Source organism: Poecilia reticulata, linkage group LG2 (assembly GCF_000633615.1).
Source record: "Poecilia reticulata strain Guanapo linkage group LG2, Guppy_female_1.0+MT, whole genome shotgun sequence".
Lineage (NCBI taxonomy): Eukaryota > Metazoa > Chordata > Actinopteri > Cyprinodontiformes > Poeciliidae > Poecilia > Poecilia reticulata.
In genome coordinates, this window is record NC_024332.1 from 26,521,899 (window position 1) to 26,549,513 (window position 27,615).

The 27,615-nt window shown below is 37.9% G+C and overlaps 5 protein-coding genes across 7 annotated transcripts in view; 1 reads left to right on the forward strand and 4 right to left on the reverse strand.

The window, feature by feature from the left end:
* The window catches only part of LOC103457508 (plakophilin-4-like), a 32,878-nt gene extending 32,058 nt beyond the window's left edge, over positions 1-820 (reverse strand). Inside the window, exon 1 of one of the 2 annotated variants that reach the window (XM_008397702.2) lies at positions 368-820. The gene's annotated coding sequence lies outside the window, so the exon portion shown is untranslated. The remainder of the gene's footprint in view (positions 1-367) is intronic. The other variant, XM_008397693.2, reaches the window with a different exon arrangement.
* Positions 821-2,103: 1,283 nt separating this feature from the next.
* LOC103457520 (uncharacterized protein C7orf57 homolog) lies at positions 2,104-8,736 on the reverse strand. Its single transcript, XM_008397726.2, has 8 exons — positions 8,604-8,736; positions 7,556-7,628; positions 7,239-7,412; positions 6,373-6,460; positions 6,081-6,210; positions 5,216-5,280; positions 5,020-5,120; positions 2,104-4,088 (listed from the first exon to the last, which is right to left on the reverse strand). Exons 2-8 carry the CDS (start codon positions 7,596-7,598, stop codon positions 4,030-4,032), a joined length of 660 nt encoding a protein of 219 aa, XP_008395948.1. The 5' UTR covers positions 7,599-7,628; positions 8,604-8,736; the 3' UTR covers positions 2,104-4,029.
* A 1,169-nt stretch (positions 8,737-9,905) lies between these two features.
* On the reverse strand, positions 9,906-20,982 carry LOC103457533 (four and a half LIM domains protein 2-like). Of its 2 annotated transcripts, none has more exons than XM_008397762.2 (7): positions 20,919-20,982; positions 15,757-15,904; positions 14,273-14,461; positions 12,790-12,964; positions 11,984-12,153; positions 10,552-10,738; positions 9,906-10,260 (listed from the first exon to the last, which is right to left on the reverse strand). In XM_008397762.2, exons 3-7 carry the CDS (start codon positions 14,426-14,428, stop codon positions 10,109-10,111), a joined length of 840 nt encoding a protein of 279 aa, XP_008395984.1. In that variant the 5' UTR covers positions 14,429-14,461; positions 15,757-15,904; positions 20,919-20,982; the 3' UTR covers positions 9,906-10,108. The 2 variants fall into 2 exon arrangements, with proteins under 2 accessions (XP_008395984.1, XP_008395975.1); XM_008397753.2 differs by lacking the exon at positions 20,919-20,982 and adding an exon at positions 17,447-19,742.
* LOC103457527 (PI-PLC X domain-containing protein 1-like) lies at positions 19,984-23,375 on the forward strand. Its single transcript, XM_008397739.2, has 7 exons — positions 19,984-20,861; positions 20,935-21,071; positions 21,143-21,268; positions 21,831-21,986; positions 22,060-22,172; positions 22,271-22,341; positions 22,523-23,375. The coding sequence occupies exons 1-7, from the start codon at positions 20,756-20,758 to the stop codon at positions 22,798-22,800; spliced, it is 987 nt and encodes a 328-aa protein (XP_008395961.1). The 5' UTR covers positions 19,984-20,755; the 3' UTR covers positions 22,801-23,375.
* Positions 23,376-23,478: 103 nt separating this feature from the next.
* The window catches only part of LOC103457617 (collagen alpha-1(XVIII) chain-like), a 15,965-nt gene continuing 11,828 nt past the window's right edge, over positions 23,479-27,615 (reverse strand). Inside the window, exons 34-40 of the mRNA XM_017309581.1 lie at positions 27,282-27,346; positions 26,907-27,035; positions 26,798-26,830; positions 26,453-26,719; positions 25,953-26,150; positions 25,767-25,876; positions 23,479-25,691 (exon numbers count right to left, since the gene is read on the reverse strand). Coding sequence (XP_017165070.1) covers positions 25,475-25,691; positions 25,767-25,876; positions 25,953-26,150; positions 26,453-26,719; positions 26,798-26,830; positions 26,907-27,035; positions 27,282-27,346 — 1,019 coding nt within the window. The 3' untranslated portion in view covers positions 23,479-25,474. The remainder of the gene's footprint in view (positions 25,692-25,766; positions 25,877-25,952; positions 26,151-26,452; positions 26,720-26,797; positions 26,831-26,906; positions 27,036-27,281; positions 27,347-27,615) is intronic.

A 27,615-nucleotide genomic window follows, 5' to 3' on the forward strand; every position in this document is an offset into this window, starting at 1 on the left:
TCTATTTTCCCCTATGCATGCTTTTCCATCTCTAATCTTTAACCCGTCATTTGTGCATGCAGGTACAGATTTCTCCACACACAGAGGAGCTGCACACACACACATGCACACACACAGAGCGCTGCAGGCTGCATCCTTCCTCCTTCCTCTCTGTGTGTTTTACGTCTCAACACACACCAGTGGTGCCTTTATGTATTATCAGGTGTGCATGCACGATGCATGGGGTTGCATGCATCTCCCGGTCAACCTTGCATCCTCCATCACTCATTCACCATCCGGGCAGCCAAGGACGAGGTCACACCGACTCAGAGCGAACGGAGTCCGGGCAGCCAGCAGAGCTGCTCGCCCGCCGCTGAGCGCGACTCACCGGCCAGATGTTGCTGTTAGAAGCAGGCCACAGCTGGCTCAGTCCGCTTCCATCCTCTCCTCGGTGACAGCTACTCCATTCCCCAACGCGCCGACGTCACAAACAAACAAACAGACAGCCGCGTGCACGTCCTCGCGCTCGTCGTGCAATTACAATTTTTCCTTTTTTTTTTTGTTTGTCTTCCAATCAATCCCCGCGTGCAAAGAGGAGTGGAGGAGTTAAACGCGCGCGTCCATCCCTGGCGTCAAGGCTGCACCCAGCCACGAGCGCCGATTAACAGCGGCGTGACGTCACCATGCGGCTATGGATTATTTCCGATCGACGGATCGATGAGGAGCCGCGAGTCGCTGTGGACGCGGCAAGAGTCGTGCGGCAGCGCGGCAGCTCTTCGCGACGAGAGGAAGGATGCAGCCTGCAGCGACCAGCGTGTGTGTGTGTTTTACTGATACGTCTCCACACACACACACACACACACACACACACACACACACACACACACACACACACACACACACACACACACACACACACACACACACANACACACACACACACACACACACACACACACACACACACACACACACACACACACACACACACACACACCAGTGCTGGTCACAGGGATGTTTATGGGATTCCCAGTTAACAGTTCAGGTTATCAGGTTCATCATACAGAACTCCAATATTGTCAAAACTGCAAATTAATCCAACGTTTATTATTTAAAACTATATTTTATAGGGGGAAAAAAATCAATGAAAAGGTATTTTTCTAGTCAATTGTTTACACTATTCTTGTATAAAATTGGTTGAATTAATGTAAATGCAAAAAACTACAATACATTTTAGACACTTTAAATTGAAATAGAGGAAAAAATGACAGAATGGCTGGACGCCAGACTCAGTTACATTTTTCATTATCTTTTTACTTTATTCAACTATTTCTTGTTTTATTCATTGTTTATTATTAATAAAAACAAGCACCCAGTATAACGCCTTTAGTTTAGTGGGTATTGTAAATAATTATTCAAATGTATTATAGATGATTCTAACTTAATATTAGCAGGAAAAACTAATATCCATCCATGTGTGATTAATCTCAACATCCATCCATCCACTTTACACCCTTGTCCCTCAGTAGGGTCGGGAGGTTTGCTGCCTGGTGCCTCTCCAGCTCCCGTTCCAGGCGAGAGGCGGGGTCACCCTGTACAGGTCGCCAGTCTGTCGCAGGGCAACACAGAGACACAACCATGCACACACACCTAGGGACAATTTGGAGAGGCCAATTAACCTGACAGTGATGTTTTTGGACTGTGGGAGGAAACCGGAGTACCTGGAGAAAACCCAGACATGCACAGGGAGAACATGCAAACTCCATGCAGAAAGACCGGGGCCGGGAATCGAACCCGGAACCTTCTTGCTGGAAGGCAACAGCTTTACCAACTGCGCCACTGTGCAGCCTAATCTCAACATGTTTTACTTAATAAACCGACTTCAATAATATTCAAATTTATTGAATCGGTCTCTAAGTAAACATTTTAAACTTTTATGAGACATTAAATATGCTAGAAATGTGCATATAGTGCTTTGATTTTGGAGGAAAAGTTGCTTCTAAGCTAATATTGCTGATGTCTTTCCTCCCTGGCCTGGATTTTTAGTTTCATCTTTCTTTAATAAACACCCTAACTGAGCCTGAAGCCAGTTTATATTAAGAAAAGGAAAAACACCACCACACATGAACATGCACATGCTCATTTATTGAAGTGACAATTAATACTGTGAGAGCAAAGTTACACACTGAGAAGTGACGGGGAACTTCCCTTCATTTAAAACCTTCTTCTGTCTCAGTTGGCATATTTGCATTTTTCAAAACCACCTTAAGATTTGACAAGAAAAAGCGAAAAGAGATTTTAAGCCACTAAAGGTTCCTACTGCTTCTTTGTAAACTGAAAAACACGACAGAACGCTGTTTACCTGAATATTTAACAGTTCATAAATAATAAACCCGTACTTCAAAAGGAAAGATCAGAACATGATACATTCTCCGTTCCTCACACTGCAAAGTAAAACCCAGTGTCGACATTTAACACTTACAGATAAAATATATTTAGCAGTAAAAGTTCAACATTTCTTGTAGGAGTTTCTGTGACTAATTAGTTGGATTTATTCTGTTTTTAAGGATCACGATGTAACTCCCAGCTCAGTTATGCCTTAAAATGACAACTATGAGGTGACTGAAGGCATTTATAAAGCGAGACAGGGACGCATTACCTCCGGACATCCTGGCAGTCAAAGAAATGGAACAAAAAGAGAAGGAACAGCAGATCTCCATTGTCTGCTGCAGCACTTTGAGATCACTTTGCTCCACCTTCCAGGAACATTTCAGCCAGTTCCTAATCGCTTTGCTCACTCCTCTGTTCTGCTGATTTGAAGGATTCGTCTCAAAGAGAAGCAGAAACGACAAGGTGTCAAGATTTTTTTGAAGTCGCATAGCAATTTTAAACCTTTTAAGACGATTTTACTGTAGATTTAGAGATTTTTCAGACAGGGAATGCAAAAACGAAAAAGGTTCAAAATTCAAGTGTCTTTAGTTAAAATCTTACACAACAAATTCTGCAAGTTAAATCAACACTATGCCGAGTCTATGTGGTCCTTATCAGAATTGGTGTTAATTTAGCTCTTTTCAGAGTTATTTCAACAAGAAATTAAGTCATTTTAACACTTGAAAAAGTTAGAACTACTCAAACTATTTTTGAAATAACTCTGAAAATAGTTAAATTAACACTATTCTGATAAGGACCATATACTCAGCATAGTGTTGATTTAACTTGCAGAATTTGTTGTGTACAGCACATCTACGTTTAGTCGTGGCTAAAGGGGAATGTTGTGATTTCACAGCGAAACAAGCTTGGCACTTTTGCACTAAAGCAGCTAAAGCCTGTTACTTCAGCTTGGTCTGATTTATTCCTACTATTTTGGCAGGTAAACACAGCAGTGAGGCCATACAATTATTAATTTAGGAAGCTTAAAAACTGAATAATTAGTACGATCAAAGGAAAGAAATAAATAAAAGTGTCTGGCTCCTTTTTACCCAAACAAACCTCAGCGACTCTGGCCGTCAGTTTTCACTTCGTCATGTGATCGCAGCTGCGGGGTTGCCGTCTCGACAGATGATCATATGCGTCGCCTCGGCCGGAAAATAATAATAATAATTTTTTTTAAAAACACGCCGAGCCGAGCAAATAATACTTCACGTCACTGGAACCACGAATCATCAGCACAAACATTTAAACGTCACCAAGTCGATCTTCATACGTCCAGGGCGGACAGCAACGAGGCTCAGAGGTAAAAACCGGCAGATGTTTGATTCCAGCCCTGCTTTCAAATCGAGCACAGAAACAAAACTCAAAAAGTCACCAACACTGACTACACTACTCAGAAACGCACCTTTCTTCTTCTCCTTCTTCCTTCTATACAAATTAAAGCAATAAATAAAGACAGTACCTTTGCATAAACATGAGTACAAAACCTAACAGTCAGTGGATTTACAATAAACATGAGTAAAACGTAAAAGGGTGCAGAGTTGTGTTCGCACCGTATCGGGGGGGAAAAGAACCTTAAAGAACAGCCCCATTGTTCCTGCTAAGCAGAACCTGAGCAAACTAATCCAGATCGTCCACATCCTCCGTCATGACGGTGCTGGTCTGTTCTGACGTCACGCCTGCAGATCAAACACAGAAAGCAACAAATCTAAACTGTGGAAGCAGCTTCAGCAACACGTTAGTCATTTATTCAGGTGTTATTTTCACACATTTTTAGTAACATTTATTGAAAGATTTATGGTCTAATATTTAGTGTTTGTCTATTGCAGCTCTCTTCATGATAGATCAGGAAATTACTGACTTTTTTCAGGCTGTAATTCCATTCTTGTTGATGCTTTTAGCATTAAAAGCTACAGAACTATGAACAAACTCATTTTATCACAATGACAGATAAAACTATGATTGTGTTTCTACGTCAAAAACTCACTAGCTAATAAAAGTTTGTCTTATTTTAAGACATCAAGACACTGAGCTTGTTTATTACTTTTTTCTTATTTTGAAGTAGAGACCCTTAAAGTTTTGTCGTGATAACAAGACTTTGAATTTTTTGGGTTTTTTTATAATCAAAAAACTTCAGGATAAATGTTAATGAAGCATTTTGTCATCATTATAATTGCCATTTCAATGAGAGCTCAAATTTGTTTTGCATCAGGATTTTTATTATCTCCTCATATTGAGATAAATATCTTGAGTTCATTTTATAATAATTAACTTTTTTTAATCACATTTGGAAGAAATTTCTTTTTCACAACAGTTAATTCATCACTGAACTTTTCGTCCTGAACTTTTCTCTGTCATGTTTCATTATCTCACACTAAGCTGCAAGATTTACAACTTTTTGTCAGAAAGACAAATGTCTTATCTTGTGTCGAGATAAAAAAGACCTTGAGCTTGTTTTGTCAAAACTATTTAATTATCTTCTTATATAAATATAAGACTGAGCTTGATTTGTTTGGCTCTAACAACTTTTAGTGGACAATTCAGTTTTTAGGGATTCTTTCTACCCGACTTCAGATTTTATTTCTTGCTAAACTATAAAAATGTTTGTACTTGAAGTATCGTCGTCGTTTCCAGACTTCTTCTTCTCCTCCATATAGCCGTGACTGAGCAGCTTGGACATGCTGACCGGAGGAGCTTTCTTATCGTAGGATCTGATGAGGAGAGCGTGTGACGTTATCGAACCTCTAAAACCTTCCAAATAAATCAAGTTTATATCAGTAAAAATGAGAGAGGAATAAGTTCTTACATTCTCTTATACTTGTTGTTCATGGACAGACCCTCCATAGGCACAGCTGCATCATCTGGAGACATCTGCAGATTGAAACATCATCCAGAGTCACAGTTATATACGCAGCAACAGCCTGACTGATGGCTGCAGAGCTACAGGGACTCACCAAGTTACCAAACATGGAGAAATGAGCGACTGGGGGAAATATCAGGGAAGCAGAGCAGAGGATGAAATAAGAAGGAAAACTTAAGGAAAAAAAAACAAAACAAAAAACTGCCATGCTGTTAAAAATAAAACCAACCAAAACATTTTCAAATGATGATTTATCTGTTAGTTTTAACCCAGAAACTCAGCAACCTGCAAAAGTATTCACACTCCCTCAACCGTTTCACATTTCTCCAAAATGCAACCTGAATGCATTTCACTGGGATCTTATGCAGCAGAGCACTAACTTACTATTAAAGTGACCTCTGAATGCACCACACTATTCAGTTTTTTCTTTGTAACTAAACCATACGTCACGTTTCTTCCACATAAAGTCCCAGTAAATACAGTGAAACCTGTGGTTGCAATGTGAAAAACATCAAGTGTGTGTGAATACTTTTGCACATCGCTGTAATCCAGTTTTCCCAGATTAGAACCAGCTGGAATATTGGAGAGAACTGCAATCACGGAGCCAACGTTTCCCCCTCCAAATTCCCAGGAAACAACAAAGTCCCTCCGGAGGATTAAATCCTGAAGCAATTTCCAAACGCAGGGATGAAAAACGAAGGTGGAAAATGAAGGAAAGTTGTGATAAAAACTGAAATAATGGCAATAACAAAAGATGGAGTGGCATCTGCGTGGCATGAATGCTGGGGAGTGACTAGTTCGGTCCATTCACCTTCTCTTTACCATGGGAAAAACTATCAGTCTCTCTTTCCCAGGAGGAATTGTTATCAGTGCCAAAGGGAGCAGCCAGAGGCCGCCTGCCCGCCTTCATCTGGCTGTCAGGAGACGAGGCTTTGCTCCCGCTGAAAGCACAAAACCACCATGACATTCCATGTGAAAGTTCTGGGAACATTTCGCCTGCAGCCGCAACACTTGGGTGACAGACAGGAACATTTCGTCTTCCTCTGCTCTGGACTCTTCCAACGAAAACGGTTTCCTCTAAATCAGCGTCTGGCCCGTCTTACCTCTTTGACTCATCCCCTCCGAACCAGTTGGGCGGGTTGTAGGCTTTCTTCGGCGCGTCATCGTCATCAACGTCGTGACTCAATAGGCCTGCAGCAGGAAGGGAAACATTCCTGTTAAATCTAAAACTCTGTAGGCAGTAATGACTCTCATCTCCGCTCTGAAAACACCAGGAGGGATTTAAGTCACACCTAAAGCAGCTCAGTGGCCAAATAATTACTGCGACCTCTCAGAGTCGGGAATTATTTCAAAACGATGAGTCAAATTGAGAATTCACAACGTTTTATTCGCATTTATTTCCCATTTTCTGCAATATGAAATTATTGTAATAAATCATAATATTCTAGTTTTATAATATATCGATAACACAAGTTCACAAAGACCAATAAACTTTAATTTTATAAGGAAATCTTAATATTATCATCACTATTTCATTTCCAATAATTGTTTTTTATTAGTTGTAGTAATGTTTTTATTTACCATCTTATTTTTGTAATGTCTTTTTCATATTCTGTATTTAATTTGTAGTTTCTTAAGAAAATTTAAGAACCAGACACAAATAAAACAAAAATAAAATTCACACTCAACCAAAACCATAAATAAAATTGATTATAATATCTCTGTAAGCAAAATTAATCTTCAAAAAATATTAGAAACTATTGAGCTCTTTTTAATTTTTCATGCGATTAATCAATTAATTACTTATAAGCTTAGTCATGAAGTTAAAATGCTTCCTAAGTATGAACAGGGAGGCAAACAAACAGCAACTAAACCAAATAGTGAAAGATAATCTTTATGATCAACTTTTATTATTGTCAGTAACTCTTGAACTGATCAGTAATTTTAAATCTGTGGTTTGTCGGCTCACCTTTGTGTCCTCCCTGCTTCGCCAGCTTGACGTAGTCCGAGTCGGTCTCAAATATCCCCACTCGCCGCCCGCTGACCCTCTCCACCGCCGCGCTCTCGGTGGCGGTCTGGCAGAGGCCGGGAATCTGGGAGGTGGGTCCGGTCACGCCGCTGTTCGCAGCTCCAGGCTTTATGCCTTCAGAAAAACACAAGCATGGCCTTCATTTAGCTGAATAATAGTGGCTCTCGGATGAAAATTGTTTCATTTTTCTACTGGTTTTATTGCCACAATTATGAACAAATAAGAGGAAACAGTTTGCGAACTTTAATCAGTCTCACCTCCGGGTTTGGTCCTTCGATGGTTGGGTACGGCAGCGCTCATTTTAGCTGGCGACGAAAGAAAATCTGCAAACTAAATACAGACATTTTAAATTCACAACTGCCACAAGTCAAGGAATAAAAAAAAGAAACAAACTATAAAACACTTAATTAATTGAATGAGCGTCATTAGAGTTTAAATAAATCAATAAGAAAATGATTAGAACAGAATTATTAGATTTGATCACTTCAGCTTCCTACTCTCCCCACATGGGGGCAGTATAAATTAAGCTGTCAGTTACAATTGAGAAACAGAAGATGCTTTCACTTGGATTCAACTTTAAACAGAAACAGTTATGATGCATGGCTCTAAAAAAGGTCAGAGGTATTAGACACAAGCTGAGATCTGAGTTATTAGTTTATTTTTTAATAGAAATGCAGAGATTCATGATGTATAAATCAAAGAAACATTGACAAATAGACAAATCCATGGATGGATAAATAAATGGACCAGATTCATGCAGATAAATATGTGCAATAGATGCACTGGTGAACGTGGGCATGGATGAGAGGATGAACAAAATGATGCAAATGATTGGATGGATGACTAATAGACATGTGAATGGATGAGTGGATGGATGGATAAAGACATTACAGCAGATGGATGGATGACAACATGCATGCAAAAGGATAAACAGATGGATGCAGATGGAAGGACGGATGAACAGATGCATGGAGATAAAATGTAAAATCTGGACATGGTGAGTAAATGTAAATGAACAAATAGCGCTCAAGATTTACTCATTTACTACCATCGGTTTTATTTCCATATGTTTACTTTAAATAGATTAAAAAACGTACATAAAACGTTTATTTTTACATCACCCGGCTCAGGTTTCACCGCTAAAGTGAGCAATAAATTACTGAGATAAGAGGCTAACAAAGCGTTGCTAACCGAGTTAGCCGCCTCGTTTCCACCGCTATCTCCATTTGTTTCAATAAATTGTCATGCCTTTTTAATAAAGTGCTAATAACGGCTAATAAATAAGAAAATATAAATATTTCTTACTCTAATGTTGCTGTGTGCTTTTTATGTATTTGATGAGTTGGTTTGATGCAGGTAAAAGCCGATAGCTTCTTCTTTACTCCTCACAGAGCTAACAGCTTCCTGTGGCACCTGCTGCTCTCTTCCTGTTCACAAATCAAAGATCGTGTATTTAAAACGACGCCCTACACTGTGTGAGTTTTCTTTCCGAAAGGCCTGTACGTTTATGATGCATGAAACTGTTGTAAGAGTGAGAATTCTGTGTTACGCAACCTCTGTTGGATACATGGATAGACGATCTTTGTTCTGCGGTCAAATAAAGCATAGAAAAATATCAAATTTAAAGTTCAAAAATATTTTTCTGATCCTAATAGGGACGTTTCTAGAATGTTTGCAAGAGGAGATTCTTGAATGAATGAAACCCTAACACCCAAATGTGTTTAAAACAATCTCCAGATAAAGTATAGTATAGATTTAATCCATTAGTTATGGTCTCAGACTTCAGTAATGTTATCCTAAACTAAAAACGTGTGTGTGTGTATTCATATCTTGAATTGTAATGCCATTTTTAAGATTAATCAATCTAAGTATTATTATTTTTGCGCATATTCCTTAAAAATAATGAAATATTCCTTTAGCTTAGCATCAAATCTGAAGTTGTGACACTGAATTTTGGCAGCTATATTGTCTTGCAGTCTTTTTTACTATGACCATGGGAAGATGCCCACTATTTATTTACCAAAAATGTAAAACTTGTTCAAGGCACAATTAATAACCAGCAATCATATTGTTTTGGTGGTATTTAGTTAAACCTAGTGGTTCCCATAAGAACCTCATCATGAGTCCAGATCCACTCAGGAAAAAAACAAGTAAGAAACAGAACAAAGTTATTCAGACTTTTCAAACATATACATAAATAAATAGCTGGGATGAGATTTCACTTGGAGTATTTGAGGCTTTTTATTTATTTTAAACTATTTAGTTTATTTAGATAATATTACAAGACTACAGGAAATGAAAACAAAACATATTGGGAAAAATTGTTAGCATTTAAAATAGATGTCAGTGATTAAAACATTTAGTGCTTGAACAAATAAAAAGAACATTAAGAATTTACACCAACCTAAACAAAAAACAAAATTTCTTTTGGTTGACAAATAATTGAGAACAATAGACTTTTCATTCTGCTGACATCCAGGAATACCTATAGGTGAAACATCCAAAATGATTAGAAAGAGAAGAATTAGTAGGAAAACCTATATGACATTGCTATTTAATAAAAATGCTTAAATGCTGTTATACATAGAAGAAATTAGACAGCAAAGGTTTCCACTTCAAACTGATATTTTTATAGTTTTTCATTTGATCTTTAAGACAAACTTTTGCTTAAAACTGTTTCCAGTTCCTCAATTAGAACCAAAGAAAGACATCATCCTGGTTAATATTCATTAAACTGGAAAATAATCTTTGCTGCCAAGTTGTCCCGATTGGCCGTCAGACTGGCTCGACTCCTTGGTGCTGGTGACCCCTCAGAGGTCTTTACCACAGTCAGGACAGAGGATGTCGTTTCTGAACGTCAGGAAACCTCGACCAACCATGGACGCGCTGCATTTCTTGCAGTTGAAGCAGTCGTTGTGCCACTGCCGATCCTCAAATGAGATGTACTTGCTGCCCCCGAGACCTGAGGTAAAAACAGCAGAAAAGGTCTCATGATTTTTTTTTTCTTAATGCAATAACTCTATAATTGATGGTGATTGGACACACCAGATCCCAAGTTAAGCATATGATCTTGAGAATGTTGCGTTTGGATTGAAGGTGTTGCTTACATTGTTAAAATCAAACCAGCTACAGTTTGGCGAATCTTTCCAGCTTGATTTCACGATTAAAGATCTGAAGCAAAACTAATCGTTTCTGCTGTGACTTTTTTCAAACTCTAAAATAGGATCTGAAGATTTGTGCGAGGTCATTTTACCACTGATTGGGTTGGTGCAGTGGGCGCATTTCTTTGCAAACAGGTTGCAGAAACACTCGAGGCAGTAGGTGGCGTCGTCTCGAGAGGTGAATCTCTGCCCAGCCAGCTGCATTTTGCATCCAGCACAAACAAAGCATTCCTTATGCCACGGCTGGTCATGGTAGCTCACTCCTCCAGTCGTAATGGGCTAAAAGATCGAAAGAAAGCAAAGCAAAACAAACAAGTCAGAAATTATTTTCAAAAATTCCAGTTTGCCCACTGAACTTTTTGATTTTATGACAAAAACACTGTAGCTGTGGCAATGTTTTTCAGGAACAGAAGTGAAAATAAAAACACAACACATTAGTGAGCTGCAGATTTGTTGCCATTAAGTCACATTATCAGAAAAATCATTGGGTCATATTTTATTATATTTTAAAATAAAGCAACAAAATTTTTTTTTTATTAAAGGTAAATGCTAACTGTCAAGAGGTTAATTAGCCAAACTCGACTTAAAACTTAAAAATGACAATCAAAAAGCTAATTAGTCTGGTTTGAAGCTAAAAGCTAATATCACAAAGCTAAATACCTTAAATGGAATTAAAGATAAAATCTAACTAATATTAGAGCTAATAGCTAACTATTATAAAACTACTGGTCAATAAAGCCAAAGGCTAACTAAAGGTTAATGATCCTAAAGATAAAGCATAATTGGTATTAAAGATAAAAGTTAATTATTAGAAATGTTATTTGCCAAACTGGGATTAAAAACAGTTTCATGATAGTTAGCTATCATAATACTAATGAGTCTAAATTAACAGAGACATGACATTTAGATTTTGTTTTACAATTAAATTAAATTTCAAACACTAAAAAATTAACCACTAAACATACTGAATGAGAAATTAGCAAGGCGATTAGCTGACTTGTTTATATAGCAACTCCTAGATTTTTTACAATTAACCCTTAGTTTTTCCTGAAAAAAATAAACGAATAAATGAGACTAAAGCTAAAATAATAAAAAACAGAGTGTGAAAGAGATCAAACTGCTAACAATATTAATAATTTAAAATATGTTATAGTTCATGTTGAAACACATTATGTTGCATAACTACTGAGTTCGAGTTTGAACAGAAACAGATATTCTCAGCAAACGTCCTCTGAATTAGTAGATTTAAACATTTTTCTGCATCACTCTCTGACATCACACTTTGCAGCCATCTTGGCTGTTTGCTGCTGAATTTTCTCAAGTGAAACAGACGACTGCTGCCTGCCTGACCATCTGCTTGTTGATCATATTATATGTGTTATGTTTTTTACATGTGAGTCTTTGTAGCACCAACTTTCAGCTCCTCTGAGCACAGAAAAAAACCCTACATGACCATATATTTGCAGAACATTGTATCTGACTTTAATGGCAGAAATCATAATGGGACATTGTGAGGATGTTTACCTTCTTGCAGTGGACACACTGCAGGGCAAACAGTTTCTCATAGCAGGCCAGACAGTAGTTGTTCCCGTCCTTCTTGACGAAGCTCTTGGTGCCAATAGTCTGCTGGCAGAATTTGCAGATGAAACACTTCTCATGCCAACTGTTCCCCTTATGCTCCATCTTCTTGGTGCCTGGAATGAGAATACTGAATTGCAGATTTATTTGATTTTATATTAATCTTCTTTCATATCAAACCGGTGATGTTCAAACTTTTTCCCATGAGGGACAAAACTGGTAAGCTGTGGGGCCACAGAAAATCATTTTAAAACAAACCTTTTATGTCTTTTGTATCTGCTCAATAATAAACTAAAACATTTCAATTCTATTGAAATCAAAATCTATATTTTTTCATAGAGAATGGATCAGTAAATCATTGTAGATACATTAAAACAATCTTGAAAGATTGCATTAGTATAAGATGATGGTTTTCTTATTTGGACTGCAAGATTTGCTTTAAGTAAAATTAAGTCAATAACTTTGGTTCTGGTTGCTCAAGAATTAAGATAAATGCAAAAACGTTGTAATTTATTTGAACTTTATTTTTTCTTTTTGCACATAAAAATGATCTATTAAAAAAAAATTACCCTAAAACTAAAAAAGTGTCCATCCACATCAACCAACTGTGCTTGCAGACGAGTTTGTCAATTATACATTTGAGGTCTGGGGGCTGATTAAAATCCTTCACAGGATTTTTAATAAATGGGCCGCACTTTGGACACCTGTGCACTAAACCATTTTAGCAACAGTAAAAAGAGTCTTTCTTGTACCTGGCATGATGGTCTTCAGGCAGGCGTGGCACTTGGAGGAATACTCCAGACAGTAGCAGTCGGTGCACATCAGGAGGTCGTTTTTGGTGGCAAACGGTTTGTCGACCAGAGAGCGGCTGCAGTCGTTGCAGAGGAAGCATTCGCTGTGCCAGTGACGGTCCTTGAAGGACAGATCCTTTAGGAAAATAAAATAAAATCAAGAAGTTCACAATTTTTATTGTGACCTAAATATTCCATCAGCAACAAATTTGAATAGATATTTTAAAAGAATGAAAGTTACTACATGTTTAGTGTTAGCACTGCAGCAAAGCTGGTTGCAGAACATTTAAAAAATGTCTAGAAACAAAAATGATATATTTTAAATGTATAATATTAGGGCTGCACAGTGGCGCAGTTGGTAGAGCTGTTGCCTTGCAGCAAGAAGGTTCTGGGTTCAATTCCCAGCCCCGGTCTTTCTGCATGGAGTTTGCATGTTCTCCCTGTGCATGTGTGGGTTTTCTCAGAGTACTCTGGTTTCCTCCCCACAGTCCAAAAACATGACTGTCAGGTTAATTGGCCCTTTAGGTGTGTGTGTGCATGGTTGTTTGTCCTGTGTGTCTCTGTGTTGCCCTGCAACAGACTGGCGACCTGTCCAGGTTGTACCCCGCCTCCCGCCCAGAACATTAGCTGGAGATGGGCACCAGCAACCCTCCTGACCCCACCAAGGGACAAGGGTGTAAAGAAAATGGATGTATAATATTAAAATGCTAGCAGTGATATTATATATTATGTATTTTTTCATTATAAGACAGTAGAACAGCTGGAACTGAATCTCAGTTTGTTATTCCTATTTACACACCAGCTTTTGTTAGCATTGCAGCACAGCTAGCTGCTACAGGAAGTGAGAAAACAACCAGTTTACAACACTTTGTCTGTGAACCCATATCTGATATAGAGTAAAAATGAAATAGAAGTAGCACAGCTGAAGCTGAATCTGCACTTGTTATCCTTATTTATGTGCTGGCTAGCATAAGCATTGTGATGCTAATGCTACGGAGACTTTACAATGTAGCCAGTAGCCCTAAAATTAACTCCAAAAATGATATGATTTTATCATCTCCTGTTCTAAAAATTGAAAGAAAGAAAAACAAAGAAGACAACTCTGCACTTCTACTAGCTAGCAAGATGTTACAGGAATTGAATAAAATAGACTCTTACACCTCCATGAACCTTCAATTTTAAGGTTTTGGGACTTAAATTATTGTAATCAACAACTTCTTATTGATTACAACAAATAGCCGCTGTTCTGATTTGTCCCTCAGAAGAAATTCACACTTAATGTATGTATTTTAATCTTATAAAATTAAAATGATGGAGAAATAAGTTAACTGTGGTTCTTTATTTAAACAAGACCAAGTTAAAAAGTCACAGTAGGTTGTTGTGACCAGCAACAAAACGTTGGCTCTACATTGGAGTTAAAGCAATAGAAACATGGATGCATCACCTTGCTGGTGCAGCTTATGAGCTTCTTGCACTTTTCACAGTTGCTGGAGAAAAGTGCCTCATAGCACTTGATGCAGTACGGATATTCCTCCCTCAGGATGTACTTCTGTCCGTACAAAGAGTCGCTGCACTCTGTGCAGTCGTAGCGCTCAGACATTTTGACTCAGATCTCCCCGCGGAGTCGTCTTCTCTGCAAAATCAAATGAAATTAGTTTAAAAGACAACCGCCGTAATTACATAACCTCACAGAGTGATTTGCGACGTAGAATAAAAAGATCAGATTGAGTTCCTGGAATCCTAGAGATTTTTGTTTTACAAAGGAAAACTGTACGCCCTCAAGATCATGTGGTCGTAAAATCAATTAATTGCATGAATCTGCACCAGACCCAGTCCTCAAAGCATTTAAGCCTCGATGACCATTTAATTAAATACCACATTCAACAAATTAGCAGAGAAATGCCACAAACTCTGGAGTAAATTCCACTTTATTAATGGAAATTACAAAATTTTAAGTCTAGTTTGTTCACAACAGTAAAGTTTAAACCTCATTTAACATTTGTTTATTTACTTTTCATCATTTCCAACCTGAAGTTTACCCATTGTGTTGCACAGTAAACAGTACATTCACCAATACTCCTTCCAGAACCTTTTAAACTCCTTCATATGTCATCATCACACTTCTTCAGGAACCCTAAACTAATTCCTTTATGTCATAGACAACATTTTGCACCAAAAGTTCCCGTTTCTTATGCTATAACCTTCTTTAAAAATAAAGATTGAATGGGATCCTGGTTGAAGCATTGCAAATACATTCATAAAACAATTCCTTAACTTGCAATTAGCAATCCTTTTAAACTCAATTTGATGTCCCAATATGTTCCACATTTGAGATAAAATATAATCATTAGTTCATACAAACCAGTTGTGCTTTACGGTATTTATTGATTTTATAATGGAGCTTAACTCCAAATTATTAGAAGAATATTATCCTGTTCACAGATTCTTTTCATAGAGCACATCTAAAATATTCAATTTCAGAAATTTGCAGGTGGTTTTACCTCCAGCCTCAGTGAATACCAGAGTATGTTTGTGTCAACCTGGAAACTCTAAAACAAATCCAATTATCTTTAGCTTCTAAGTTTCAGAAAAGCAAATGCAGAACCCCTTAAGAAGTCTTTCCACTCTATATGACACCAGTTACTTCTCTGAAACCAGTTTAATCATCCATATCAATATTAAATACGTCTATTTCTATAGAAAATGAGTGGTAGACTTCTGTAAACCAGATTTACTCCCTTTATTTTGCAGTGAACTCCATCCTCTCTTCTTGTCCTTATTATCATCCCTTCTAAATCCCTGTAACTTGTGGCTCAGCTAGTTGTACAAACTTCAACAAAACCAATAAATAAACACCACCAGTGCTAAAAAAGCTACGACTTTTCCCCACGGAGAAAATAAAGTTAGAAGAAACCATGAAGGTCTTACCTTGGTTGCCGTCTGAGACCGGAGGTGTCTACTGTACGGAGTACTTGGTGTTTCTTATTAAATCAGTCCAAAACAAGACCCGTGACCGGGCAGGAGGGTGGAGACGGGCGGCCTGAGCCGAGGAGGCAGGCTGATCTATGTTCAGCCGCTATAAAAATCACAGCAAACTGATTACATTTTCAAAACAGAAGAACAAAAACACATTTTAGTGATGATAAAGTGATGCAATTTTAACATTACCTGTTCTGCACAACATTGTTTACTACACTACTGCACTGAAAGCAGTTTTTTTATTTTTCAAAATGTTATAACACATCCATATATTAGCATCTGCAGTATTATCTGAACATTTTCCTGGCAGAATTAGACTTAAAAGTCGCATTAATCATATTTTCAGTAAAGTTTAGTTCACTTTCTTTTATTCCAAAACTAGTTCTGATTAACCGACTAAACTAAGTATTTATTTCACGATGAAAGGGGATTGGTTAGGCGGTTCAGGAACCATCCCATAATAACCGGTGAGTACCGAAACATGAGTGTGACCATCCGTCCACAGCGAAAGCAGCTTTACTTTACATTAGGGTGTGTGTTTTATTTCCAGTGGAATCGTTATATTGCATAAAGTGAAGGATTTTTCAACGTAATGTTAATACTTTGACACAGTTAAAGGTTCTGATCAGAAAATGGTTCAAAATAAACATCAGAGCTGGTTTCAGATTGGATGAAAAAATCTTCCAAAGTGAATAAATGTAACCAACAAAACTGAATCAACTTCTGCCAAGATGAGGGGTTAAATATCCAGAATTATTTCACTTCTGTTTACATATAATAGTACAAAAATTAAGTGAAACTTGTTGAGACAATTAATTAAATATTTGTAGAGTTGCATGTATGCATTTGAGGGTATATGGATTGAAAAAAATCCACAAAATTTGAGCACCAAATTTGTGTTTTTCAACATCATTTTAGTTGTGTGTTGCACAATAATTACACAGTTAAATAAATCTCAAAATCTTAAAAATGATTATGCCATAATAAGTGGAAGTAGACATCTCACCTACAATGTAAATCATTACTGACAACCACCTGGGTTGTTAATGTAATTAACTTGTAAGCATCTGACTGGAAGCTGTGAATATCTTTCCTCTAACCTGTCAGCGCCACATCAAATTCTTATGAATAAAACTTTCTTCACATCACAAGACGATGAGAAGCTGTAAAAGGTTGATTGTTGGCTGCTTGGCCTGCTGTGAAGCTGCTACTCTGTGGTAAGAAGGCTTCGTTTACTCCAAATCTAATAAAGGTGATAGTTTAACATAATTACGTAGCGTTTTGCAGAGTTTCCAGGAGACAAAATTGCTCAGGTATTTTTTCACACACGGACAAAACAAATAATTTATATCGATCTAACTTTAACATGACATATCCTACATAAACAGTTACAACAAATTTATTCAGCTACATTTTGGTTTTGAGTCACAGAATAAATGTATTTTTGCCAAATTATCCATTTCTGTGTCCGGTATTCACTTGTTTAACGTCGTTTAGCCTTGGAACATCTAATTTAACCTATGTGAGGAATCTATTTTGATATATTATGGCTGACACATCAAATAATGAAATAACACCAGACAAACCAAACAAAAGAAGGGTAACCAATAAATAAGATAAAAGTAGAATGAGATTTAACCTGTGAAAGGGCCTATTGTTCTGGAGGTCAGCTGATTAGCAATATCCAGGTAAACATACTGATCCAAAACAAGTCACAAGGTTTAAATATAAATATAGTTAAACGTAAACAAAGGCATAAACTTTGTAATGTTTTAAAATATTGCACAGCCCTCAAATTAGCTTAGCTAATGTAGCTTCTGCTGCTACATGTAGCCATCCAAGATGGCGGTTCTTGTGGGAACTATGCTTTAGGATCCATACCAAAGGATTTTACTTTAATTACTGCCGGAACCCTGATTTAAATTTGAGTGAATTTTTGTAGCTACATGTGACAAACATCAGCAGTTAATTGAGTACAATTTGGAAAGAGGCTGCAACAAACCAAAATGTGGAAAATGTGAATATTTTCCACATAAACTGTTTTTGTTGACGCTGGTATCCAGGTAGTCATCCATCTTTCTGTCCAAGTTGATTTTTATTTCCACATTACAAGAAAACAGAAGGAGGTCATACATCTGAGCTCAGTTTAAAAAGTTTATAATTAGGACATTGGTCAAATTATCAATCAGATGTTTCATTATTTAGCCTCCTTCCTGTTCCTGATTTTCCATAGAGAAACAAGCGAAGATCTGTATTCTGCAGACTAAATGACAGGGATGTGTATCATGGTGCTAGACAGGGAGGAAGATCTTAAATCTTAAAAGTCTAATGATTAAATTAGCGACAAAAAACAATATTTTTTTCAACTTGATTTGACTGCTGAGACCTTCTTATTCTCTTACATTTAGCAGAGAAATAACATAATTATCTGTACCTAATCACCAAAATAACACATTATGTTGTTCCTTGAGAAGAAATAAGCTGCACGTTTTCCGGGGTAACATTAGGTAACAAACCTTCTTTGGAAAAGAAACATTGCAGGTTTTCAGGTTTAATAAATCAACTTAAAACCACATTATTTCCAGACTCCTCTGGCAGTAATTGGAACAAGCTTTATAACAAAATCCGTTAAACAACTCCGCTTATCACTTGACTTTTTTTAAAGTCATGTCTTTCTAATTATTTGATTGCTAAATCTGTCCACTTCCTTTCTTCAACTTGATGTTAATTTAGAAATCATGATTCCATTTAGAGAAAAATGAGCAATAAATAATCAAGAGCATGTTTTATATAGCCATTTTTAACTTCTTTGATTGTTTTATCTGCATACATAATGCCAGTATTGAGTAAAATAAAAATAACACATAATATGTATCCTGCTTTTGGAGAAATGGCTTCTTCCTCTTTAAGTGACATTTCAGCCCAGGAAAGTACAAGACACTCGCTTATGTTTGCATAACGTTTCAGTTATTTTAGTGTATTTAGATGCTGAATACATTTTAGAAACATTAGCACTTTCTGAGACATATTTTTGTAATCCTAAAAACAGGAATAATTTAGTCGGATTTCATTTTTCACATGGAAAAAAATATTAAATGTGTGCAGATACAGCAAATGCATTAATCTGGTTTCAACTGAAAGTAGTTTTACGAAAGTTGAACAGAAAACAAAGCAACCTGGCACCAACTCCTGGTAAATGTTTAGAACTTGTTTACACCCGGAGCTAATTAGAGCGATTTGCTTTGTGAATTAGATACTGAACTGGGCCAAAACTTGATCAAATTCGATGTGTAACAGTGTTAAGGAGTCTGCCAGTGGCTTATTTCTTTTCCTTTTTATTCACTCCTGTCCCCAATAAATTCGAAATAGTTTCATATATTGTTTCATGCATGATTAAACCTTTTAAAAGCAAGAAAAATTTAATAGAATGTGAAAAAATACCCTTGTTTAATTTAATATTTGTGTTTTGCGTTTACATACTCGACTTAATATTAAGGTTTTCCTATTTCCTTTCTTTAGAGTAATACTGCTGGAAGGAACCCAGGCGAAGCGCTTACATGATTAGTTTTACCATCTGCTTCCTAAGAGAGGGGAATTCTGGGAAATTTTATGAACTGTGGCCTGATCCGATTAGCCTCTCCAGGCCCATTCACACACAGAGGAGTCTAGTTAAAGACCATATGTTGTTCATTTGGTCTCAAGTCAAGACTGTAACTCTGCAATCACTTTTATTAGCTGCTGCCTTTCTGATGTAAACTAGTTTAATCAATAAGGACTCACTGCTCATCATATGATAAAAGCTAAATTAGGTTAAATACTAAATATTAAGTTTTGTAAATAGTATTTCTGTTGTGCATCTAGTTAAAGTCCTCAATGCACTTGGTTTACTTATTTTTCTGTTTATTGTCTCTGTATGCTTGTAGTTGTGTGAAGTCTCATTTTATATAATTTTGTACATGTTATTTTTGAATAATATATATTTTTTAATGATAATTTTAAAAGTTCAGCTTAGTTAAAACCTTTTTGTTCATCTTTGGGGTCCGAGAGGGATTTTATATATGTTGTTGTGAATCCCTGGGATTAAAGTTTTGCTGATTCTGGTCAGCAAAAGTTCTCTAAGAGCCTAAATAAATTCACATGTGGAAATATTTGTTTAGAAAAAGTAAAAAAAAAAAAAAAAAAAATTAGAAAGGAAAGAAAAAAGGAGGAAATAGTAGGTAAAACTAATACTTATCTTGGTTTTAGAACAATTTGAAATTTTTAAATCTTTGTTTTTAAAAGTCTTGCACAAAAACACAAAGTGCATGTGATAGGATAATCAAATGCCAGGAGAAACAGGGATCATGTGCTTCTTGATCTTCCTTATTAGTTAGTCCTGAAAGGACCTGGAGCTTCCTCTTTCACGGTCAGGATCAAGTCCTCCAGCTTTACCTCGATCATTATTACATTTCAAAAAGTCACAAGAATGAAAACTGATAACTGTTGAGTCAATTCCTGCCCCCTACTGGTTAAAACGCACAACATTATAGATGCACACACGTTTAGAAAGTCTTTTGAAGCCTCTCCAAAACAACTACAAATCCTAAAATAATCTGTTTAAACAGTTATAAGTATTTCTAACTTTTTAAATACTCCGTAATACACATAAAAAGCGAAAATAGTTAAATTTTTTAAAAATGTGATAAAATAATTAAGAATTTTATTTATATATTTTCAAGGAAAACTTTGATAAATTGAGTGTTTTTCCTATGGTGCGCTGCAATATCATTCCACATCTATTGGTGGCGCTGCGTTGTTTCGGTTACTGTAACCAAGAAGAAGAAAAAGTTGAAAACAGGAAGTGTTTGTAAACAAATACGTGACGGATACCAAATGGGGTTAAGCAGTATTGTCACACATTTTTTTTCTCTTTTTGATGAAATGAGAGAAATGTAGCAGAGAGTTGGAGATGGGGGACAACCAGCGGGAGAATGTCGGAGAAGGAAACTCGGACTGGATGTCCCGTCTGCCGGAGGAGCTCCTGGACGTCCCGCTTTGGAACCTGGCTATTCCTGGTAACACCTGAACCGCTCAGGAAATACCCAAACGTTATTTTAAATGTTAATACTAACCGTCTGTGTGTAACAGGGAGTCACGACAGCATGTCCTTCTGCCTGGACATGTCCTCCCCGGTGCTCAAGTCGGAGCCCTGGCTTCTCCGGCTGACGGACCGACTCTTCCCCTGCTTGATCCGACCCTGTATTTACCGCTGGTCCACCACACAGGTACCGGGGCCTGATGCAAATCTTTGTTTCATGTCTTTTAGTGGTCATCTTTATGATATTTTTTCTTGCAGCAATCTGTCCTCTGGTATCAGTGTGAGCTCGGTATTCGCTACTTGGACCTGCGGATCGCCAGGAAGCCAGCAGGGGGCAGCAGTTTGTTCTTCGCCCACGGGATCTACACGCTGATGAGCGTCAAGGTGTGTGAAGGAGACAAGAGGCGTAAGAGAAGCACTACTTCAACATATTTTTACTCAAGTAAAAGTAATAAGTAGCCATCCAAGAAATTACGCAAGCGTAAAAAATATTTGGTAAAGTGTCCACGCAAGTACTGAGTAACTGATCGTAACCAAAATAATTTAATATTTAAAAATTACATTAGCAGAGGGACTAAAATGTGAAGTTAAGTGGACATTTTGGTATTTTAAGGACCAAAATGACAATAATTTATACGAAGTAACAAAAAATTACAAAATCAGGCAGAAGAAAACCTTTCCAAATGACTTTAATAAAAAGAAAAAAACTTATAGGTGTGTGTCACTGTCTGGGGAAGTTTTGGTTAAACATGTTTTTCATTCAGTGGGTAGAGAATACAGAAATTTTACTCGAGTAAGAGTTTTAATACTTCATAATAAAATTATTCAAGTAAAAGTAAAACATTTTCTCAAAAAGGTTTCTCACGTAAATGTGATTGAGCAGCTATTACGGACAGAAGAAAAGCTGGGTTGTTTATTCTGGGTTCATGTGTTTCTGTGTGTGTAGGAGGCTCTGGAGGAGCTGGCATCGTGGCTGGACGCTCATCCCAAAGAGGTCATCATCATCTCCTGCTCTCACTTTGAATCTCTGACTGATGAAGATCACGTCCAGCTGGTGGACTTCATCCTCTCGCTCTTCAGCAAGAAGCTCTGTTTGTCACAGGTTAAGAATCAAAGCATCTCCTGAAGACACACACGTTATCAGTGAACTTTATGTGCATGTGCTGTGTGTGCAGGATACTCCCACGTTGCGTTCCTGTTGGTCTGGAGGTCAGCAGGTCATTCTCTCCTATGATGACCTGCAGATGGAGTGTCAGCACCGCCAGCTGTGGCCAAAAATACCTTACTGGTGAATTTAGCACACATTTAGAAGCCATATTTCCTTCCACAAAACAAAAAATCACAAATATATTACTATCTGGCCTCTTGGGGGCGCTGTGTCTGCAGGTACGCTGACAGCCCAGATCCAAAGGAAGTGATCGCTTATCTGGAGGAAAAGAAACGCCATGGAAGACCAGGTACTTCAGTTTTAAACCTGCAAAGCAAGTTGAGTCACATTAAAACCTTAAAGGAATGTTTCTGCAAGTTTTTCTGTAGGGTAACGTGTCAGTAGTCAGTATCTTACCTGGAGTAAACAGAGAATCAGGAAGGAATGTGGACTGACAGACCAAACAGACTTAAAGTGTTTTGTGTTTCCAGGTCATTTTTACGTCAGCGGTCTGAACCTGACTGAAGACGCTCGCTACATCCTCCTTCACCCCCTCCAGAACCTGAGGAGGATGACGGTGGAGGCGCTCTCGCTGCTGCTCCGTTGGACCGCAGAGCAGCGCCCCGGCCCGGGAGTGGGCGGAGTCAACATCGTGTGCTGTGACTTCGTAGGTTTCAGTAGGTTCTGTTCGATCGTGATCGGCCTGAACTTCAAATTGCTGAAAGCTGCAGCCAGGACTTCTTCTGGTTCCCAGTTACCTCCGGGATGAGCCGCTTGAACTGGTTCCACTGGTTTAGTTGGGAACATTAGCGCTCAGTGTTACAGAAAAACATTTGGAAACATTTGGAGCAAGTTACCAGAATCTCCACACTGTTGTGTACAATTTCTTATCAATTAATTCATCTTAACCTTTGCTTCACAATTATTATTGATCACATTTCAATCAATTTAACTGCAAACTGTTACACTTTTAAACACATTTCTAGTTTGATAAATTGTCTGTACATATGTGTAAAAAAAAATTTAAATCAGCGTTTTCTTCTGTGAAATCAAATATTTTTGTATGACTGAATGAACTCAATACAGTTGGTTGGGCTCAAACAAATCTGTTTAAGGGTCTTTTTTATTTTAGTTTTATACTAAAAGGTTTTAATTTAAATATTCACCATCTTCTAATTACTTATTAGTCATTCTGTCTATATGTCAGCACACAAATCAGACATATCTACTAAATTACCAAGAACCAGAGAATTAGAAAATGTCTAATTTATTTGATTTCCTGAATAAATTACGACCAAAAAAGCCATTTTATATCGAATAAAACTGGTTACATTATGTCTTCAACTCTTGTTGAGTAAATTTGTTCCCACAGACGAACAAATGAGCACAATGTTTTTTTGTTTTTTTTAGGAGCTGAACCTCCCAAAGTAATTTAAAAAACGCACCATCACATTTTCCCACACGAGTTTATTCAACTATGACATCTCTTTCCAGGATGACAGAGAAACAATCTCCAGCTGAAGTTATCATAAAAACAGTGCACAGCAGGTTAATGGCTGAATCCTTGCATATCTGTTCATACATTTTATATCTGTGCTCCCAAACTTTGAAAGCAAATCACATCACACGTTACAGTCGGAGTAAAAAAAAGCAGTTGATTTAAAAAAAAAAAACCTAATAAATATCCCTTTGTTATTGATATAAAATATAGTTTTAAAATATTCTCCATCTTGTAGCAAAGTGATAAATGGATAATACTCATGTGCCGTGGGCTGCAATCAGTGTACAGAAGTGAAAAATATACATTTCACAGAGAAGAATCATCTAATCTTTGGTTTGTTCAGTCAGTTGGGTTTACTGGATTTACACGCCTACTCACCTGTTTTTCTGTGGAATGTGATTCCAAGTTATTTGCATATGTCTGGTTGAGCATATCTAAAAAAATGAAAAGAAAAGGCAGCTGGGGAAGCTGAAATACCTAAACATAATGCTGCTATTGGCTGGGGTTCGTAAGATTTATTTTCCTTGTAGCTGATTGGCTGAACACCCAAAAGCAGAGATAAAATAGACTATAGATGTTAGCTTCTGTGGTAGCGCTAAGACGGTTTCCACTCTGCGTAATAATGAATATTGAAGAATATTTTTTGTCAGAACTATTAAAATAGTCAGTTATAAGCATTTTTAATGGTCCCTAAGACCAGATAAAAATGTGTAAAAAGCCTCTTTTTATTACAGTAGCATCATCACTTCCTGGAGAAATTGGAAAATCCAACTTTTAATTTGAAAGCCCATTCTTCTAAGCCGCTCTCCAACATGGAAAAGACAAGTGAATAGCATTGGAGCAAAGCAGATGTCTCAAGTCTTCATATGGCAAAAAAACAGAAACTGTTTCTCCTCCAAACAACCAGGATAACTTGAGAGTTCCTGGCAACTTGTTCATCTTTGCACATTATTACTGTAATGTACCAATTAGGGCAGACAGAAGGTGTTGGTTACAATCTTTAAGACAGGGGATTGTGGAGGAGTCACTCTTCTGTGCCTTTTTGGAAAACTGTCTTTCTGGGTGTTAGAGGGAATGTTCCAGACCATTTGCTGAGCCATCATATTCAGGAAGAGCACCGTAATGACGTGTTTACAGTTAATTATCCAATCCAAATTGATTTTGTGGATGTGGAGAAAGCTTACGACCTTGTTCGCCAATGCATTTTGTTGGAGAAGCCAGTCTTTGAAGATCCAATCCAAGAGTTACAATCGCTGTTTGCATTCTTGGCACAAAGTTGGTCTTCACTAGGGTAAACCTTGGTCACCAAGGTTTCAAGGTGTAGTTGCAGCTTCCTTGAGAACCTCAGGAACTCATCTTTGGTTTTTGCAGACTATATGATTCTGTTTGCATCTTCAAGCCACTAGTAGCTCTATTGGTAGAGCCACTGCTCATCCACATTGAAATAAATCGAGGTGCTTTGGATGCTTCATTGGATGGTCTTTAGAGTTTTCTCCAAGTATTTTGCACTGAGGAGATACGTGAAGACACCTAGAATCCCCTTGGGGGAATGTATTACCTTCTAAATGTCCTGGAATCTCCTAACATAGCTGCAGAGGATCACTTGGAACAGGTTTCCCTCCTGAACTTGTTACCCATGTGACTTAATCTCAGAAAGTGGGAGAACAAAGGAAGGGTGGATGAATAAACTACAATAAAGGAAGATTACTTCCTGGCCTGCCTTTACTTTAGAGTAGTGAAGCAGTTTGAAACCAAAGGTAAGCAAGAAAACTGATATTCCTCCAACATAAGACTGAGTCACCTGAGTTAAACAGATGTGTAGGATGATTCTCTCTAGCACCATAAATCCAGGCTAAACAAACATAAAGTGATATTTCATGATAAAAACATATATACAATGCAACACAAACGGTGTACGGACAAATTAAAGCTTAGACTAGATCTATCTTTGCCTGCCGTCACTGATGTAGCTGTTCTCGACACACAGCACAACGTAGGAGCTGGAGCAGCTGCTGGAGCTCTGCTGCAACAGGCTGCGGCTGTGCAGCGGCGACGCCATGCCCGTCAGCGCCCGATCCCCGACGCGCCATGCCTCACAGTAGTTGTCGACGTCCCGCTGACCCCTGCTTGTCGACCCGTGCCACATCATCTTCTCTGGCCTTGGAGCGGCAAACAAAGCGGCTGTAGCGACCCTTTACTTTCAGATTTTAGTTTAGTGTGGAGTGTTGCCTCACCATGTGTCGTCTTGGAGAACATCTTTGCCGTCGAAGGAGTAGATCGAAACGTTGTCCCTCATTCTGCTGTCGCTGAAAATGCGGTTCCAGTTGTCAAACAGAACCTCATCCTGCAAACAAACATGCATCAGAATTAGCTTTTACAAATTTAGGGCTTTATTTTATCAAGCAGATTAGTTTCAGCACCTTCAGGTTGACTATTGGCACGTTCTCCCTGTTGGAGCTGTAAACGATGCTGTTGAGATCTTCCAGTTTGGAGGACAGGAAGGCTCGGAAAGTTCCCTTCATCCCGATGGCCTGGGCCTGGCTGAAGCACAGGAAGTCTGCGCCGGAGATGCCTCGCATGCCGCCCTTCTGAGGGCTGTTCAGCGCAATCAGGTGGAGCTGGGAAACAAACCACACATCTCAAAGAATACTCGCACAATGTTCAGAAAACAAAGAAGAAGAAGAAGAAGAAGAAGGGGATTCTTTTAATTGTTCAAGTTGTCCACACAATATATCTGGACGTTAGGGAGGAGTGGCAAGAAGAAGAAGACGTTCTGTTGGACAAATCCATGTAAAAAACTAAAACTGACGTTTTTGGATTGCAACCAAAATCCAACAGGGTGCAACTGTGTACTCAAAATCTTATTTTTACCAAGACTTGCTCTTCGTGTCATTGTAAATATACTTCCGTCTTGTCTTACCCCTGGTCCTGAGGTGTGTCTGTGGATGGGAGCCTGGGGAACCGGAGGCGGCGGTCTCTGAGGACGGGTTACCGGGTAGCGGGGATCCAAATATCGACCGTCCGGCTGGTTGAAGCGGTCCGTGTAACTCGGGTATCTGGGATTCGACGGCTGTGGGTAAACCAGATCTGTCTGGTACCGAGAGTCGGGTCGGTACCGGGGATCAGAGTCTGGGTTTGACTGTGATGGTGACTGGATGACGGGGCGCGACGCCTCGACTGGGACGCCCTGAAAATAATGATTAATGGGTTAAAAAACAGGAAGAGTCGTGTGGTTTAAAAACTTAAAACAGGAAACCACACTCACCGATTCACTTGGTAAAGAAATGTAGTTCCCAAGCTGAAAATAAAGATGTTTGTAGTTTTAAAAAGTTTTTATGGCAAATTTTGGATCATTACTCAGACACAAGTTTCACCTGAACTTGTCGGACTCCATCCCGAACTCGTACGTAGAGATCCGTTTGGTCGATAACGTACACCAGAGATCCTTCAGGCTGCCTTCTAGCTGTTGCCGCCATAGTGTCATAAGACCTAAAGACCGTCACCTGAAAACACAAAACAATGACTCAGCATCTTCTTAGACTACTTTATTCATTTGTTTGATTCTTCATGCTATAACGGATCCAACAGGAGAAAAAAAACAGCTGCAAGTTCATGAAGATTGTTCAGTTTTATGGTTTTCAAGTATTTACATAATTATTTACATAATTATCCTGGGATACGTTTCATAATATTTGACATTAAAAATCGTATGCATCAATTTAAAAATATCTAGGTGAACAAAAACTCACTCCTGACGAGAGTCCTGGAAGACCTGGAGCTCCAGGAGGTCCTGGGGGTCCAGGAATACTGATAGCTGCAATAAAACAGAAAAAGAAAAACCTTTAGCATCTTTAGACAGAAGCTAATTTTATTCCTTTTTCTTGTTTTTTTTTCTTTTTCTTCTACAGTTTTTTAAAACCTCAGTTTGTCCAATAAAATATGAAAAAATATATCCATCCTACTTTTGCAGGCATATCTAAAAATATACATTTTAAGAATAAAATTGTCATACTGTTAAAAGTATGAGGAAAAAGTAAATTACTCGTGATTACACACACACACACACATATATATATATATATA

What these genes read in the sequence shown, in the direction of transcription:
- LOC103457527 (XM_008397739.2), top strand. Translation starts at nt 20,756, where the DNA reads ATGGGGGACAACCAGCGGGAGAATGTCGGAGAAGGAAACTCGGACTGG. An exon ending in ACACGCTGATGAGCGTCAAG is followed by an intron (nt 21,269 to 21,830) that starts GTGTGTGAAGGA and finishes CTGTGTGTGTAG; the next exon opens with GAGGCTCTGGAGGAGCTGGC. An exon ending in TGGCCAAAAATACCTTACTG is followed by an intron (nt 22,173 to 22,270) that starts GTGAATTTAGCA and finishes CTGTGTCTGCAG; the next exon opens with GTACGCTGACAGCCCAGATC.
- LOC103457533 (XM_008397762.2), bottom strand. Translation starts at nt 14,428, where the DNA reads ATGTCTGAGCGCTACGACTGCACAGAGTGCAGCGACTCTTTGTACGGA. An exon ending in TCATAAGCTGCACCAGCAAG is followed by an intron (nt 12,965 to 14,272) that starts GTGATGCATCCA and finishes ATTTTCCTAAAG; the next exon opens with GATCTGTCCTTCAAGGACCG. An exon ending in CTGCACCAACCCAATCAGTG is followed by an intron (nt 10,261 to 10,551) that starts GTAAAATGACCT and finishes TTTTTACCTCAG; the next exon opens with GTCTCGGGGGCAGCAAGTAC.
- LOC103457520 (XM_008397726.2), bottom strand. Translation starts at nt 7,598, where the DNA reads ATGAGCGCTGCCGTACCCAACCATCGAAGGACCAAACCCGGAG. An exon ending in GAAGCAGGGAGGACACAAAG is followed by an intron (nt 6,461 to 7,238) that starts GTGAGCCGACAA and finishes TTCCTGCTGCAG; the next exon opens with GCCTATTGAGTCACGACGTT. An exon ending in AAACGACGACGATACTTCAA is followed by an intron (nt 4,089 to 5,019) that starts GTACAAACATTT and finishes TTTGATCTGCAG; the next exon opens with GCGTGACGTCAGAACAGACC.